Source organism: Sturnus vulgaris, chromosome 26, assembly GCF_052056855.1.
Source record: "Sturnus vulgaris isolate bStuVul1 chromosome 26, bStuVul1.hap1, whole genome shotgun sequence".
In the NCBI taxonomy this organism is placed as follows: Eukaryota; Metazoa; Chordata; class Aves; order Passeriformes; family Sturnidae; genus Sturnus; species Sturnus vulgaris.
In genome coordinates this window covers 3,623,736-3,638,850 of record NC_142268.1, presented here as the reverse complement: position 1 = coordinate 3,638,850, position 15,115 = coordinate 3,623,736, and the positions used below count along the sequence as shown (strand labels likewise).

At 53.8% G+C, this 15,115-nt stretch overlaps 1 protein-coding gene across 1 annotated transcript; it reads left to right on the top strand.

Moving 5' to 3' along the window:
• The first annotated feature begins 280 nt into the window (after positions 1-280).
• Positions 281-12,513, top strand: ACER1 (alkaline ceramidase 1). Its single transcript, XM_014882943.2, has 7 exons — positions 281-1,301; positions 1,413-1,515; positions 7,865-7,979; positions 9,128-9,266; positions 10,292-10,429; positions 11,124-11,261; positions 11,910-12,513. Exons 2-7 carry the CDS (start codon positions 1,423-1,425, stop codon positions 12,076-12,078), a joined length of 792 nt encoding a protein of 263 aa, XP_014738429.1. The 5' UTR covers positions 281-1,301; positions 1,413-1,422; the 3' UTR covers positions 12,079-12,513.
• Positions 12,514-15,115: the final 2,602 nt, after the last annotated feature.

Sequence of the window (15,115 nt, the reverse complement as noted above, 5' to 3'; positions counted from 1 at the left end):
AGAGCTCGTTTGTGTTGTGTTACACTCCTGTGTTTTCTCCCTTTGAACTGCTTGGGAAGAGAGGCAAAGGAAGCCGTGGGAGCCCCACCCTGCTGCACATCCAAGGGACTGCTGGACACGGTGGTGGCTCAGCTCACCCCATGCAAACGGGGAGTTTCTGCTCAAGAACATCATCCACTGATGAGTGGGTTCGAGACAAACTTCTCTTCCCTGCATTAAAACTGAAAAGATTTTCAAGGAGAAGCAAATAGAGTTGTTTGCTACCAGCGCCTCAGGAGCTCAGAGATGCCACTGAGGCAGTGTCACCTCGGTACCTGCCTGGTGTCACCCCAAACCTGCTCACTCTGCAGGGCTGGAGCAGCATGAGTGGCTGGGTTAGCCCCACACTGCATCCAGGGACTGAACTGCTCAGCTCCAGGGAATTTCTGTCTCTGTTTTGTACCAAAAATCCAGCTACCGTGGGTTTGGTGGTGTTTCCAGGTGCCTCTAAGGTTGGCACCTGACTTCAAAAACAGCTTTAAAGTCTCAAGGATCTGAAAAAATATATGGCAAATAGGCAACTTCTGATCAAAATAAGATCAGAACTGCTTTTTCAAATTAATGAAAGAGTGCTGAGAAACAGTGAGGTCAGGAAAGTTTTTAACATGGGGAAGAAAACAGGCAGAGGGTTAGACTTTCTTTTTGTTTGGAGTCCCATTTGTAGCTGCAGTGCTACCAGAGGTTGGGTCTGGCAGTGGAGAACCCTCCGGAGGTGTCAAACTCTGATCCCTTTCACTGGCAAACCAGGGTGGAGATTGCCTGGGAGTGCACTCCAAGTGGAATCCAATTCAGAGGGAAGAGGCACCTCCCAGTGCTCCCAGTGCTCCCAGTGCTCCCAGTGCCCCAGGACTCTGGTAATGCCCGGGGTCTGTGCTGCTGCTCTGGGGCTGAGTTCCAGCCCTTGGGAAGATGCTGAGGAGCCGCGGAGGAGAACAGAGCCAATGAGCACCAACCTCTGTAGGGTTGTCCACTCCCCAGAGGTAACTCACAGAGCACAGGGAAGTCTTCCCGGCAGGAAGGTCTGAGTCATAAAGAAAGTGAGGAGAAGGGAGAAGACAAGGTGACAAGGACTGGGCTGAAATGGGGAAGCATCGTGTGGCAGCAACGGCACCTGAGCAGAGATGTTAATGTCATGGATTGGTGACCATCCTCAGAGTCCAAGAGCAATTCTGGGGCGATTTGCACCTCCTGCATCGAGGGGAGAGAGGAACCATCGAGCAGTAGGATGTGTGTTGGGAAGAGGATGAGTCCTTGGTAGCCGGGTAAGGCGCTGTGCTGGTGCCACACACGTATGAGGAGCGGGGTCCCCTTTGGGTGTGCAGCCCTCTCCTCCGCTGTGCCCAGCACTCACTGCTGCTCTCCTTTCTCCCGAGGTGCCTGACCATGCCGAGCATATTTTCCTACCAGAGTGCCGAGGTGGATTGGTGTGAGAACAACTTCGAGCGCTCGGCGGTGATTGCCGAGTACTACAACACCGTGAGTGGCTGAGGGAGGCTGGGGCCGGCTCGGGCACCCAGGAGCTGCTTTTGGGATCCAGACAGGACGGGACATCCCTGTTTTCTTTCCTCCTCCTCACTCCTTTAAACTTGCTGGTGCTGGAGGGTGCTGGTATGGGGAGCGTTTTCTGAGCCTCAGGTAAATCACGGGACTTTTGTTGCTTGCAATGATCACTCCCCAGAACGTGCTGGGGTCAGGGGCGATGCTGGTGTGTGTGTGTGAGGTTGATTCCCAGTGAGAAAACTCTGGCAGAGCTCCTTCACAGCCCAGATCTGTGAGATCCTGTTATACCAGTCCTGCAGCTCTGCTGCCAACCGGGGTAAGTCCCACACAGGGCTCATATATTCCAGCTAAATGTACAGGAGTGGCAAAATGAGAGGCAGCACTTCCATGAACCGTGTCAGGCAGGTTGGGAATACGGAACTCAGAAGGAAGGTGGTGCATGAGCCAGTTTCACCTCCTGTGATCCTTTATCATCCAGGCTGCATCCAGTGCCAGTGCCTTGGCTGCAGCAGGGCTGGAGCATCCCTATCTGCCTGCAGAGGGCTGAGATAAGCGGCCTCTCCAAGCATGTCCTGCTCCTTCAGAGCAATTAAAGGCTCCCAGGGGTGTGAGACATGTGGATTTACAGCCTTCCACAGGCCTTGTTTACAACTTTTGGCAATTACTGTCTAACACTAGTAGATCTTGTTCTCATGGAAATGGCTCTTCCTCTTTTTTAAAAGCATTTCCTGTGTTTAATAAATTACCTGTAATAACGATAATTCCCCAGCCCGGGTTCTGCAGGCTCTAATCCCCCAGCCAGGGTCTCAGAGGAGGGGGCTGTGTGTAGTCACTGCTCCTTGAGGCACTCAGTAAAGACAGACCTGCCAGTCCAGCCCAAATCCTGCTTCCCTGTGGCCCCCAGCTGCGTGGTTTGTGCTGTTTGCTGTTTACTGCTGCATGGGCTCAGAGGTGCAGAGCAGGGCATAACGAGCAAGGAGATACAGAAATCACTCAATACTCACATCAGCAGCTCAGATCTCAGGGCTTGGAGCAACCTGCTTGAGTGGAACATATCCCTGCACATGGCAAAGGGTGGAAGGAGATGATCTTTAAGGTCCCTTCCAACCCAAACCATTCTAAATGCAGCTGGAAGTGCCCGAAGCCTCTGTGTTTCAGAGAGTCACTGCTAACAGTCGTGAGGGGCTGATTTCCACCAAGAGCACAAAACCTGAAAGTAAATGTTTTGGTTTTGGTCTGAATTCCTTCCAGGAGATAAATTTGCTTCATGTCCTAGTTTGATACACAAGGCAGCATTTTTTAAACAGGTCTTTGGAGCTGAGATACCATTTACAGCCAGACTGCCAAAGTGGCTCAGAATCCTTATCACACCAACAACTATCTCAGGAGCTCTTCAAAAGCACTTCAGTGTCTGACTCCTCTGCTGGACACCAGCTGGTGTGGCCAGATGCATGACTAATTCTTGTAGGCCCTCTAATTCCCATAAAACTTTAACTCTCAGCTGCCTGGGTTGTTCTGTGGCACAGGGTTTTAAATTCTGTGGCTACTCCTGAAGATCTCACCCAGGTGCCCAGTTCTTGGAGGGAGGTCCCTGCTGGCCACAGCCATCTCCCTGGTTTCCATACCACACCACTGGCTTGTTGGGATGAATTCTCACTGTGTGGGACTCAGGCAGAGTGAGGAAAACCTCTCCAATGCATGTTTCAATGCAGATAAAAATGAGTGTGATAATGAGGGACAGAGGGATATGGACAAGCAAACCCTGCAGGATTTTTTCCCAGCGGTTGGACTTGCCCTTGTTCTCCTCTACATGACACTAAGCACCTCTCCCTCAGCAGAGAAAGAGCTTTTTATGCTCCCTGCACTGATGTCGTTCTTGCCAGGCTCAGGAGACCAGCAGAGCCTGTACAGGAAGGCAGGGAAACAATTCTGTCTTAGGATGTGACTCCTGAGCAGCAGGAATGTAACCCTGCCATGTCAGCTGCCTGCCTTAGGCTGGCTGGTGACGTCCCGTCCAGACAAGGGGTGGCAGAGGAGCAAACCCTCCTAAAATCTGCCATTATCTGAGCATTTGACAGCAGCCCCAAGGCTGCACAGTGCTCAGGGCCAGACCTTGTCACCAAAAGTGGGCAGGAACATCCCTGATATGGTCATCACCCCTTCCTTCAGCCAGCACAGCCTGCCTGGCACTGCCTGGGTCGCATCCTCAGCTGGTATTGCCTGGGTCTCACCCCCTGCAGCAGCACAGGGACCCCCCTTCCTGCTCTGGGATCTCCCCCAGCATCAGGCTCCTTGTGATCTGCCCTTGAGGGGGGATTGTAGAAATCTGTCCAGGCTGAGATCTGTAGCTATCCCTGCTGGCTGCACCCTGCAGGTCCAGCTGGGGCTCAGGGCACTATCCCAGGTGTGATCCTAACAGCCTGCATCTTCTCTTCTCTTCTCTTCTCTTCTCTTCTCTTCTCTTCTCTTCTCTTCTCTTCTCTTCTCTTCTCTTCTCTTCTCTTCTCTTCTCTTCTCTTCTCTTCTCTTCTCTTCTCTTCTCTCCATTCATTTGTTCCCTATATTCGGGTTGCTGCCTCTCTGCAGCAAGCATTACTGCCCTGAATTAATTATACCAATATTTACCTCAGTGTCAATTTTCTGGAGTTTTACACAAGCTGGGAACCCAGCCAGCTCCTACCCAAGCCTCCTGGAACACTAAATCAGCAGGGTTTCCTCACAGAGCATCCTCTTCAATGTCTTCCTCCCAGCCCTGCCCAGGGCTGGAGCTGAGCTGTTCTGTGCCAGCAGCAGCAAATGTGCTGCTGGGGATTGCTCTGTGCCAGCCACACTCTCTCAGGCCTGCTTGGCTTGGATGCTTTTTATTAGAAATAAGCACCAGGGGTATGAGAAAAGAATGTAAACAGTACCTTTAAGTACCTAATAATACATGGTGGCTCATAGCTGGATGCAGTTCAGCAACAAAGCTCTATTTATAGTGACTCAGTGACCCAGAAATTTATTGTCTTCTGGCTGCTCGGGGGAGAGCAGAATTGTGCTCCAGGAGGGTCATCAGTCAGGGACTTGTCTTTGTACCCTCGTTTCTTTGCTGCTCCAGGATGCTGGTAATGACACCCATGTCCTCAGCAGCTCTGACACTGCTCACACCCAGAGCTCCTGGATGCTCCACTGAGTGGTGAAATAAAGGGTGCAGATCTACCAGAGAAGGGCTCAGTGGCAGTGGCAGGGCTGTGTGGGGTGTCCTAGCCTTCTCACATTCTCACTGATCCCATTGCTCTCTTGCCTGCCCAGAAAAGGTGCTCAGGAGCACAGGCCAGGACGCTGAAAACACTCCCCAGACTGCTGCTTCCTGCCCCAAACACCAGCATTGTGATGTCAGGACCTGCAGCCTCATCCCCTGCAACACAGGCATGGCTTTAGGACCTTGCTAACAGCTCTGGAGAGGTGAACACCTCAGAGGTGTTCACTCCTGTCTCTGGCCCTGAGGGCTCCTCTGTCAGCTAAAGCTGGTTCACTGTGAGTGAGAATGAACTCCCTGCCATGAGTCCTGCAGGAAGCTCCTTCCACTGCACAAAGTGCCTGGCTGGAGTGAGGAGCAGCCTGTGCTGCCATTGCACTGCACCTCCTGCCTCAGTCCAAATCAGAGGTTGATCTCACCTGTCACAGGTGAATTTTCTGTCCCTCTGTTTCAGGCTGGAGTTGCAGAAGTTGGGGTCTTCCCAATGATCCCATTAATGCACCAGGATTTGAGCCGTGGTGCCAATCCCAGCCTTGCTTCTCTCCTAGGAAAAGCAAATAGCTGGGCTCAGCTGAGGCACCTGGAGCAGTAACTCACACTTGTTGGGGAGTGGGACAGGCTGGGAGCTCAGGCAGGGCGACTCTCACATGTCCTCACACCTTGGCTCCATCACCACTCCCTTATCTCCTGACATTCTGGGCAGAGGCAGCTGGTGTGTCCTGGCCAGTGTGACCAGAGAGGCTGAAATAGGAGCTGTGCTAGGGGGTCCCAGCCTGAGCAGAAACTCCAGAAACATTTCTAATGGGTGTCCTGGGAGCAAAACCCTCCTATCCACATCTGAGATGGAGCTTGCCACATCCCAGAGGGAAGACAGAAAGTCAGCATTTACAAATCAGGGCTTGGAGCCGACAAGTGATGAAATTCCCGTGTCCCGCACGGGGTGGGAGCTGTCCCCTAAATCCCAGCTTGGCTGCTCTGCAAGGAATCCCGTTTATCTTCCTGACCCTATTGGCACGGTTCCCCTGGTTATCCCTCCCCTCTGCTATCTGATCTTGCACATCTCGTCCTGAATTAATGAAGTGATAACACAGCTATCATGTAATTAATGGCACTGTTGCAATGCCCGGTGCTCAGGGATCCAGAGCTTTTTCAGTTTCCTCACTGACTTCGTGTTGGCACTTGCACTCCTCTGCCTTTTCCCCAAGGGTTTTCCCTCTCCTTGCTATCCCTGCTTGTCTTCCAAAAGCCTCCTTAATCATTTCAGGGGAAAAGAAATGTTTGAAGCATGGTTGTTGCTTGAACACATGGTTTGATTTCTCAGTCGTTTCTGAATAATTTGACCTCGAGGGTGCAAGTAGGAGCAGCACTTCTCTTTTCATGGCTGGAATGGGAATTGGCCTGGATTTGGCTCTAAGCACCTATGGAAAACCGATATATTTGGCCTGAGAACTGCTGCTAATGGGAGCATCAACTTGTCTCATGGAAGCCTTAGTGAAAATCAAGATGAATCTCCGGCGTTTAAGGGAATAGAGACCTCACATTAGGCGTGAATTGTGTTTCCCTCTGGAATAGGAGAGGGTGTGTTCCAGAGAGATGACAACATCCCAGTGATTTGCAGCCCTGTTACCATAAACTGGGATCCCAGGGGACACCACAAGCCCAGCACCGATTTTGCAGTTTACCTGGTGCTGCTGAGGCAGGGGAGACTCCAGCTGTGGTTGCCAAATTCCAGGCGTGGGGTCTGGGTCAGCACGGAGCTGGAAGATGAAAGGAAAAGGATTGTCAGGCTGAGATAAAAGTCACCCTGGTGCTTTGCCAAATGGCACTTCAGCAGATGGCTCCAGAGCCCCAAAGAGCTGTCTGGCAGGTAAATGCAGCACCACAATCCCAACCTCTCATAAGCAAGAACCATCTTCCCTGGGGAGGCCGTGCTTCCCAGTGATCTCCCTTCCCTGAGCTTGCAAAGTCAGGTGAAAAAGGCAGGGTAGGAACCCACAGAGGGTAATTAAATTAGTTCAGATTTCCCTTCCCCGTGCTGCAGGGTGGAGCAGGCCTGGCCCAGCAGACAGGTCCAGCCTTTGGGCACTCACTGCTCCTTCCCAGCTCCCACATTTTGCCCATCAGCATCTCCTCTTTCTGAAGCACTGGCACCTTCAGCCAGTCCAGCAAGAGGCTGAGCCTCAGCATCAGTCTCTCCTCCCCAGCACCATCCTTTTCTCCCCAGCACCATCCCCTGCTCCCCAGCACCATCCCCTCCTCCCCAGCACCATCCCCTCCTCCCCAGCACCATCCTTTTCTCCCCAGCACCATCCCCTGCTCCCCAGCACCATCCCCTTCTCCCCAGCACCATCCCCTGCTCCCCAACACCATCCCCTCCTCCCCAGCACCATCCCCTGCTCCCCAGAGTAATCAAAGTCTGTCAAAGAAGGAATTTTGCAGAGTTGGAAGCCAGAGCAGAATAATTCCTCTGTGTTCATTTACCAGGTGTGTTTACAGGTTTATGACCTCATGTAATTGCCAGTGTCCAGACAGGTGGCTTCACACCTGACACCATAGGATGTCACCTCAGTCCTGCCTGTTCTCACCTACTGATGTCCTGCTCATCCTGCTGCTCTCCACCACACCCACTCCCAGTTCAGGATGTTTTGCTGACCGTGTGCTGGCTGAGCTCCTCACACCCTTCCAACCCCTCACAGGGGAATCACTGCTGGCTGGAAGGGTCAGGAGCCATTCAGGCAGCTCCTGGAGGGTCTGGGTTGACATGAGAGGGACATGGCTGCAAACAGAGGAGTTGCTTGGAGGCACCAGGCAGCTGAAGATAAACCAGCATCACCCAGGAGGGACACAGCAGCTCATCCCAGAGGGAGGGCAGAGGTGTCTGCAGCCACTGCTGCCACAGCAAGAGCTGCCCTTCCAGTTCCAGCCTGGCTTCTGGAGAAACACCTCTGCCCTCTTCCTGTGCCAAGAACAACCCCTGCTTCTGCACGAGGCTCTGCTGGAGATCAGGATCCTCCTCACACACAGAGGGGTTGAAGCACGTGCTGGGATGGGGCTTGCCCAGAGCTGAGTGTGCCTCTTGTTTTTCAGATCAGCAATGTGAGTTTCTTTGTGCTGTCCCCTGCACTGCTGTACCTGAACAGGCAGTACTGCCAGAAGAAGGCTCTGCCCCTCTACTTTGTGTCGGGGCTGCTCCTCCTCGTAGGTAGGTGCCAGCATTGTGGGAAGAGCAGACAGTGTGGGGTTAATTCTCTGGTGCTCTAGGCACCAATCTGTAGGGTTGTCTTCTTTTAAAAGCCAGGCTCATAGTTGCCATAAAGTTGTTTATTGCAGAAGCACATCAGTCTCGAAAGGCAAAAGTCACAGACACTAAAGTCCATGCTCAGTTTAGGTTTAGAGTCCCAAACAGAAGCAGAAGCTGCTCCTGATGGTCCTGGCAGGGCCGATGTTGCTGCAGCAGCTCCTGTCTTTGGGTGATGATGATGGTGGTGAGAGAGCAGGAACAAAAGCAAAAAGCAAAGCAAAGCAAAAGCAAATGGCAAAAGCACCAACTCTCCCCAATGCATGTTCTTTTATAGAAACTTCCCACCAAGCTAAGACACAAATTCAGACCATTACTTCTTAACTTACTAGAATTCTAGTTTCTGAGAACACCAGGTTACATATAAACTACTCATAGGGTCTATCTTCTATATGAAAAATGTAAGCAATATTCTTACTATAGTTTTATTATGTCTAAAAGTATGTTCCTGGAGCCTCCACAGAAACACTAGTATCTGTGTTTTTCAACCTTCACTAGAACTCATACTTCTACTCTGGCATCTGAGACCTTTTACTCACTAAAAGCACTTAAAACTCATTCTACTTACTTACTTACTTGCTTGCTTATTCTAAAACTTAAACTTACACCTCTACTTTATGTGTGAGTGGCTTAACATACTTCAATCCATCCAAAGGTTTTAATTCAATTCCTGCACTCTGATTTCTCTCTGAAGAATTCAGAGAGACCTTTGTCTTACTAACTCCAACAAGACAGGTTGCCAGACTACCCAACATGAGACCCTTTGGAGGGTCTCAGTGGCCAAAACACAGGGAAAATTCGGGTGGGCAACCAAGCAGCCAGGTTAGTTTGAAGCCTGCAGCCCATGGTTCCTGCCAGCTGTGGATATGCAGCTTCCAGCCCTGTAATTCCCCGTGGTATGACTGGACTGACTCAGTCCAGCCCCCTTGAACACCAAAATCCACACCCTGCTCTTCAGGAATGGTGTATCTTCAGGAACAGCCCCCACAAACCTCCCAGGGCATGTGGGAGGACAGAGCTTTGTCATCTCAAGGTGCCTTTGCTCCTTGCAGGTGTCTTCTCCATGTACTTCCACATGACCCTGAGCTACGTGGGTCAGCTCTTGGATGAGCTCTCCATCCTCTGGACACTGGCTGTGGCTTATTCCTTCTGGTACCCACAGGCTTACTTCCCCAAGTGCATCAAGACCAGGTAAGACCCAGAGGGACACGGTGCAGGCTCTGAGGGGAGGATGGGACATTGACACTGAGGTGTGACCCACAGATCCCCCAATTCCCCTGCAAGGGGTCAGCTCTGAGGTCACTGAAGGGCTTTAGGACCAGGCCCTCCTTCTTTTGGTGCTGACAGAGGAAAAGTCAAAACCCTTCTGTGCTGGGCTCCTCTCAGCTGGAGCTGCTTGTGTTTGTGTTGCTGCAGAGGAAACTTTGCATGGAGAATTTCAAAATTAATTAGGAAATGAAACGTTCCTGAACATTAACATTCAATTACTTATGCTGTCAATCTGTTCCAGCATCCTCTGTCATCCACAGAGAGCTTTCCCTCAAGGCTGAGGGGGTTTCCCATAGGACAAGATGGTTACACCTCTCATTTCAAGGAGGGCTGGCTGGGCTGGAGGAGCCCAGCAGAAAGGATGGGGCCACTGGGAGGACATGGACCAGCAGAAATGGGAGCCCAGCAGGGCTTTACTCAGAGGATGTCTCCTCCTGGGCTGGAGCCCTCTGAGCCAGCCCAGTTCCTTGCAAAGACCTGCCCCAAGTCTGCTCTTCCCATGCCGAACAGGAGGTCACCAGGAGTTCACCGTGGAGACACGGCTGGGGGAGAGGGAAGGGACTTGGGAAGGGATTTGCATGTGAAAGGCCCCTCTGAGCCCTATTGTTGCTCAGGGAGCCCAAATCGGTGTTTGCACAGTCCTGCCTGGCAGCTCTTCCCTGTGCAGAGCTCCCTGCCTTTGCCTCATCCCTGGCACCACCCTGAAAATGCAGGAGCACTTTCCAAAGTGCTGGGCTGTGCTCTGGGTCTGTCACGGACCCACCGGGGGCTGACACCTCAGCCTTCCTGCCAGGACCCCACAGACACGGAGGTCAGCCACGTGCAAACACACGGGAAGTGCTGGAGAAGCTTTTCCCCTCTCAGGACAGGAGCAGGACCTTTCCCACCCTTACCCTCCCCTCGTGTGAGCCCTGGGGACACTGACACTCACTCCCAATTCCCCTCAGGAGACATTTCTTCTGGCTGACTGGGATCACCACCGTCATCAGCACCTTGATGTCTTTCATCAAGCCGACCCTCAATGCCTACGCACTGAACTGCATCGCCTTCCACCTGCTCTACATGACCTGGAAGGAGCTCAAAAAGTAAGGAGGGGCTCAGGGGTGACCCCCAGGTCCAGCTGTGCTCCTATAGGGCACTGACTCTGTCCTCAACAGTGAATGGAGCCAAAGTCTTCACCAGCCACGTGTACTGGGGAGGGACCAGAGGCCCAGGCAGGACTGTGGACAGTGGGGTAGAAGAAGGGCACCTGGCCCAGGTGGCCACACAGAACGGGGACAACCCATGGGACAGTGGTGGAGTCATCATCTCTGGAAGTTTTCAAAAACCCTGTGGATGTGGCATTTGAGGACAGGGTTTTGTGCTGAACATGGTGGTGGTGCTGGGTTAACAGTTGGACACGATGATCTTAAAGGTCTTTTCCAACCTTTACAGTTCTACGAGTCCATGATTCTCCCCCTTGGATGTAATTTCTGCAGCTCTTTCCCCTTTGTGGGGTATTTGGGAACCAGTGTGGGGCTGGGAGAACCCTGCAGGGTCTGGAGAGAAAGACGGGAATGCTTTGGCATCTCCCAGCATCATCCTCACACCCAGAAAGTCAGAAATCCTCTCCCCAGAGCCACACTTCTCCAGCTCCTGTGGAATTCTAAGGAATACTCTCCAGAAGGAGCTTGCTGGGGTTTGCACTGCTGCATGTGCAGGCAGGAACCAGCCCTCTTTAAAACTCTCTTTCCTTCCAACACCATTGCTCTGCTCCCTGTCCCTCGCTGTGTGTTCCAGGTGCAATGACAAACGTGTTCACCGGATGGCTGCAGTCATGGTGATGTGGTGGGTACTGGCCATCACCAGCTGGATCAGTGACCGCTGGCTCTGCTGGCTCTGGCAGGCCATCAACTTCCCCTACTTCCACAGCTTCTGGTAAGGGCTCCAGGAACCCCAGCCCAAACATTTCCTGGGCTGAAAGGTCCACAGCAGAGTGAGATGAGACATTGAGCTGCATTATTTCCCCACTCTCTCCACCGTTTCCTGTCACTATTGGTGCTTCTCCTCACTCAGCCCTAACCACTGTTTAATGTTTCTCTTCTCCTGCTCCACACCAGCCAAGTACTGTTTTGCAAGTGAAATGGTTCCAGAAGTCCTTCCAGATGGGCACTGGTTCTCTAAAGGCTGTGGCTGTGTGAAGTGCAGCATCCTTGGGGTTATTTTAGCAAACTGAAAGGCAGGGCTTTGTTGGGATCTGACATTTCAGTGCCTGCCCAGGTGGGGCTGCAAGTGCTGCACACTCGGATTCATCCCCACAAAGCACTGGGATGGCTGGGACAGACAATGCAGCCAGGAAATGGGGAATGGTTGGAACGAGTCCCCTGTGTCACCCCAGCCCCTCTGCACCAGGAATTGTCCCTGGCCCAGCTCACAGAGCTCAGCCAGGATTTTGTAGGCACAAACCCTGCAGGACCCACACTCCCTGCAGCCCTTGTGGGACTTTTGGGGGCTGCAACCTCAGGATGACCATGCCAGCAGGCAAAGATCCCTATGTCCAACACAGGTTTTTGCTTTCCTTGGCAGGCACGTGCTGATAGCCATGTCCCTGCTCTACTGCTGCCCCCTGGTCATCTACTTCGACGTCACCTACGAGATGCCCTCGTTCAAGCCAAAGCTGGAATACTGGCCCAGTGACTCGTGGCCTGTTGTGGTGCCCTATGTCACCCTGGAGGAATCCCACAAGCAGTGCTAGAGCTGGGTGCCCTCAGGCCTCCCTGGGGCACGGGCTGAGTGATGCTCACACGGGGAACATCTCGGTTGTGTTCCTCCTGTTCCTCAGGCAGGGGCAGCGTGGTAGCAGAGGGGTCAGGGAGCAGCTGAGGCCTTGTGATGCTGGGCATGAAGCAAGGTGGGAGCCCACAGGTGCCTTGGAAGGCTCTGCCCAGACTGGTGTTCAGGGAGCTGGAGATTTCCTCCAGCAGATCCCCACAAGGAGGGGAGGGACACTGTGCTGCTTCTGTGTCCTCTGTGTTAGTCAAGCACCAGCACCTCTTGCTGACAAGGGCACAGAGGAGAACACTGAAGCCAAACTGGTGACAGCTGGGTTTGTTGGGGCTGCTCTAATTATTATTATTAACTCTATTTATTGATGTATGTGGTCTTATTCAGGAGAGCTGTGCATTAAAGCTGTGGCCACTGACTTACAATGAAGCCTTTTTTTTTCTCTGACTGCACCACATCCTCTTGTCTGCCAGTCACTCCAATAGACAGGGGGACCAAAGCTCTCTCTGACCCAGGGAGAGCTGTTTATAAAGAGAAATCCTGGGTGACAGCCCAAAAGAGGCTCTGCTGGCCCACGTCCTGGGGTGCCCTGCCTCGGGCTCTTCCCCTTCCTCAAACCCCAGTGGCCCTTGCTCCTCCCAAGCTCTGAGTCTCCAAAGGCCACAAAGGTAACCTGGAGACTTCTCTGCTTTCTGGAAGGACTATCTGAAGGCAGGATGAAGTAAGGAGCCAGGATGGTGAAAGCTGGTTGAAGGAGGGGATTGTCCCACTCTGCTCTGCACTGGGGTGGCCTCATCTCCAGTGCTGGGGGCACCTTGGGCACAAGATGAGAAGGATCCAAAAGTGTTGGAGTGTCCAAAGGAGGGACACGGAGCTGGGGAAGCTCTGAGGAGCAGCTGAGGGCACTTGGCTCGTTCAGCTGGAGCAGAGGAGACTGAGGGGAGACTCCTCGGGGGCTGCAGCTCCTCCCGAGGGGAGGCAGAGGGGCAGGGGCTGAGCTCTGCTCTGGGCCAGGGCCAGGAGCCCAGGAAGGGCTGGAGCTGTGCCAGGGCTTGGCATGGAGCTCAGGGAAAGGTTCTTCCCCCCGAGGGTGCTGGGCACTGCCCAGGCTCCCCAGGGAATGGTCCCGGCCCCAAGGCTGCCAGAGCTCCAGGAGCGTTTGGACAGCGCTCTCAGGGATGCTCAGGGTGGGATTGTTGGGGGGTCTGTGCAGGGACAGGGGCTGCACTCATCATCCCTGAGGGTCCCTTCCAGCTCAGGATATTCTGGGATTCTACAACATTAGATAAAAATGTCATTACCTTTGCAGGAACAAAGAGATTAAGAGCCCCAGAGAAAGACACTACTGTGCTTTCCAAGTTGTCCCCACTGTTGCTCTCACAGCCCCAGGACACTCTCCTGTTCCCTAAATCTTGCTGCTCACAGTGAGAAGCTGATCCCTGTGCTGGGTCTGGGTCCTGGCCCAGCCTCAGGGACTGTCACTGTGGAGCACCAAGGCTGGGAGGTGGCTGAGGTTGGCTCCCTGCAACGCAGCCACACCAAGGTAATGTCACTCCAGGAACCATTTTTGGGCCTCTGCGAGTAAAGGAGTAGCAGGAGTACTCTGGATTTTATCTCTGAGGCGAAGGTGACAGAGCAGTGCTTTCTCTCATGGCCACGGCTGCCTTGTGTCTCCCTCTGCAATGGTCCCCAGGGCCACTAGATGGCAAATTTGGCTCATGAACCCCGAGCAATATTTCATCCTGGGAGAGGGATGCCTTGCCATGGACTGGACTGCCAGGCCTGGTCCCTCTGCTGTCTCCATTCCCCAGCACTAGGGTCAGACACCTCTACTCCAGCACGGCCACCCCTCAGACACCTGCACAAGGTGCAGGATCCTGGAACTCGCATCTCCAGCCTGTGCCTGGCCCTGTCTGCCCGTCCTGGTGCCCATCTCGCCTCTTTGCCTCTTTGTCTCCCCTGCGTGTCACCACTCCCACCTCTCCCCTCATCACCCCGTCTCCCTTTCGCTGACCCTCCCTGCCTCTCTCCCCCCTCCCCACCCTTTCCCCGGCCCATCACATTCTTCCCCAGCCTATTAATAACTTCTGGGCAATTGCACCGGGTCCCCGCTGGGCCCGGCCCCGCCGCCGCCGCTGCCCCGCGCAGCCACTGAACGCGCCGGCAGCAAGTTCAAAAGTGCAGCGGGGCTTTCACAGCCCCGAGCCCCGTCAGGGGGTGGAGGAGCCGCTTCCAAAGAAAAGGCGGCGTTGCCAGGGAGCCCCTGGCACAGGAAAAGGGGGTCACCTTCACCTCCGGCAGGACCCGCCGGGATGGACAGGCGCCAGCAGCCCCGCGGGCTGGAGATGCTGAGAGCGGCCGGGGGGATGAAGGGCTGGGCCGGGGGCGAGCGGGGCTAATTGGCCACCTCCGGCCAGCCAGCCCCGGTGGGATGCTCGGCCGAGTGGCCAAATCCCCCCGTGCAGTATGGAAATAAGGGAGGTGTCCCCGGCGCTGCTGCCGGGAGAACAATGTTGCTGCAGTTGAGTGACTGTAACAGGCCCCGATGACAGCCGGGGCCGCGTTAAAAATGCCTATTCAAGCACATCAAGACATTGAGAGGCCTCGTGGGGATCTGAAACCCTCGGGGATTTCTGGATGAGGCCAGAAGCTGAATCCCCAGCCCTGGGAACCTGGGGAGAAAAAAAAAGGAAAGAAAAAAAAAAGAGAGAGAGAGAAAAGAAAAGAAACCCACAAAGCAGCTTTAAAAGGGCGGCAGCGCCCGAGGCTGGGCCTCCTGCTCCGAGCGGGGCTGCAGCCTGAGAAAGCAAAGCAGCCCCAAAACCAGGCTGTGACGGTGCTCTGGGCATCCCCAGGCCTGCACAGGCTTCTCTGAGGCTGGGTTTGCACCTCCAAAATGTCCCCGAGCTGCTGGGGATGCTCTGTCCTTCCTGCCGGGGAGCCACGCCTGCAGTCTGTGGGGCAGAGCTGACAAACACCCCTAAAAACTGCCAGGAGGGTGGAGGGAT